Source organism: Vulpes lagopus, chromosome 10 (genome assembly GCF_018345385.1).
Source record: "Vulpes lagopus strain Blue_001 chromosome 10, ASM1834538v1, whole genome shotgun sequence".
NCBI classification, from domain to species: domain Eukaryota; kingdom Metazoa; phylum Chordata; class Mammalia; order Carnivora; family Canidae; genus Vulpes; species Vulpes lagopus.
In genome coordinates, this window is record NC_054833.1 from 36,726,514 (window position 1) to 36,728,349 (window position 1,836).

The 1,836-nt window shown below is 45.4% G+C and overlaps 1 protein-coding gene across 1 annotated transcript; it reads right to left on the bottom strand.

The window, feature by feature from the left end:
• Nucleotides 1-292: 292 nt before the first annotated feature.
• Nucleotides 293-1,228, bottom strand: LOC121500806 (olfactory receptor 10G7). Its single transcript, XM_041772905.1, has one exon. It carries the CDS (start codon nucleotides 1,226-1,228, stop codon nucleotides 293-295), a length of 936 nt encoding a protein of 311 aa, XP_041628839.1.
• Between the last annotated feature and the right edge of the window lie 608 nt (nucleotides 1,229-1,836).

The following is a 1,836-nucleotide window of genomic DNA, read 5'->3' on the forward strand; positions in this document are numbered from 1 at the left end:
TACTTGGTAGAACATAAAAGGGAAGAAATAAGTCATCATCCTTTCTTAGATTATCACCATAAATGGCTGCTTATACTGGGGTTTTGGCAAGCAGTTAAGAGGGAAAATTAAAAATGTATTAAATTTTAATTAAAAAATTAAGACTGGATAATTGAAATGTTCCTTATAAGTATAATGTTCAGGTTGGTGGTTCAATTTAATTCTAAATATATAAAAGAAAATAAATAAATAAATAAATAAATAAATAAATAAATATATAAAAGAGAAGCTAGCCACATCTGGTCTTTCTTCTTTATTTACATTGGGTGAATATTGACTTACTGCCCACCCTGAGCAGAGCTTTCTTCACTTCCTTGTTCCTCAGGGTGTACACCACAGGGTTTAGAAGGGGTGTCAGCACCGTGTAGAAGACTGCCACGACCCCATCCACAGCATCCCTGGAGCCTGGCCTCAGGTAGATGAAAATACCAGGGCCAAAGAAACAAAGGACCACAATGCAGTGTGAGGCACAGGTCTGAAAGGCTCTATGCCTTCCCTCCGAGGTGCGGATCTTCAGGATGGAACAGACGATGGACACATAGGACAACACTATCAGGAGGAAGCAGCCCGAGGCCACCACCCCAATGTTGACAAAGATCACCATCTCATTCACGGAGGTGTCTGCACAGGCCAGCCTGAGGATGGGAGGGGCATCACAGAAGTAATGCTGGATCTGGCTGGGCCCACAGTAGGGCAAACGGAATGTCAGTGTGGTCTGGACAGCAGAGTGCAGAGAGCCACTGAGCCAGGTGCCGGTGGCCAGGAGGGCACACGTTCTCCCCCTCATCATGCTGGCGTACCTGAGTGGGTGACTGATGGCCAGGTAGCGGTCATAGGACATGACTGTGTAGAGGAAACACTCGGTGCTGCCCAGGAAGTGGAAGCAGTAGAGCTGGGCCACGCAGCTGTGAAAGGAGATCATCCTGCCTCCTGGAGACCCCAAGGTCATCAGCATTTTGGGCACAGTGACTGTGGAGAACCACATGTCAATGAAGGACAGGTTGGTCAGGAAGTAGTACATGGGGGTGTGGAGGTGAGAATCCACCATGATCACCAGCAGGATGAGGAGGTTCCCCATCACGGTGAGTACATAAATCACTAAGAAGATTGTGAAGAGGGGGATGTCCAGGGCTGGTGCATGGGGAATGCCCATGAGGATGAATGTAGTTACAAAGCTCATGTTTGTCATTTTCCACGTCCTTGATGTCTCTCCCTATGGGAATAGAGAGGGCACCCAGCATTAATTAAAAACTTGAAATCCATTTTCATGTGGCAAGTGCATCATCCTTGGTAGATAATTCTAGAGTTAATTCAACTTTGCTTCTTACAAAAGTTTTTGGTAAAGATGATAGAATTATCATCATCATTCTCCCGCATGTACTGTCTCTGTCTTGCACACACACACAAAGGCATGCACACACAAACTGAGGAACACTAGATCTATGTGGTAGAAAAATGCTAGGTATCCACTGTATTAATCTCCTGTTATGCATTATAAGTGACCACAAATGTAGCAACATAAAACAATACAAATTTCCATTCTTACAGTATTTAAGTCAGGTGAGCTCAGTGTTCTGCTCAAGGCTGAAACCAGATGTCAGCTGAGTCTGGAATCTCATGGGAGACTTGGGGTCTGCTTCCAAGCCTGTGGAGATCATTGGCAGAATTCAGTTCCTTGCAGTTTAGGACGGAGGTGTCTGTCTGTCCTGCTGACTGTTAGCAGGGATCATCATTCTCAGCTTTAGAACCCACCCTCAAGTCCTAACCACTTGACCATCTGATAACACAGCCGCGTAC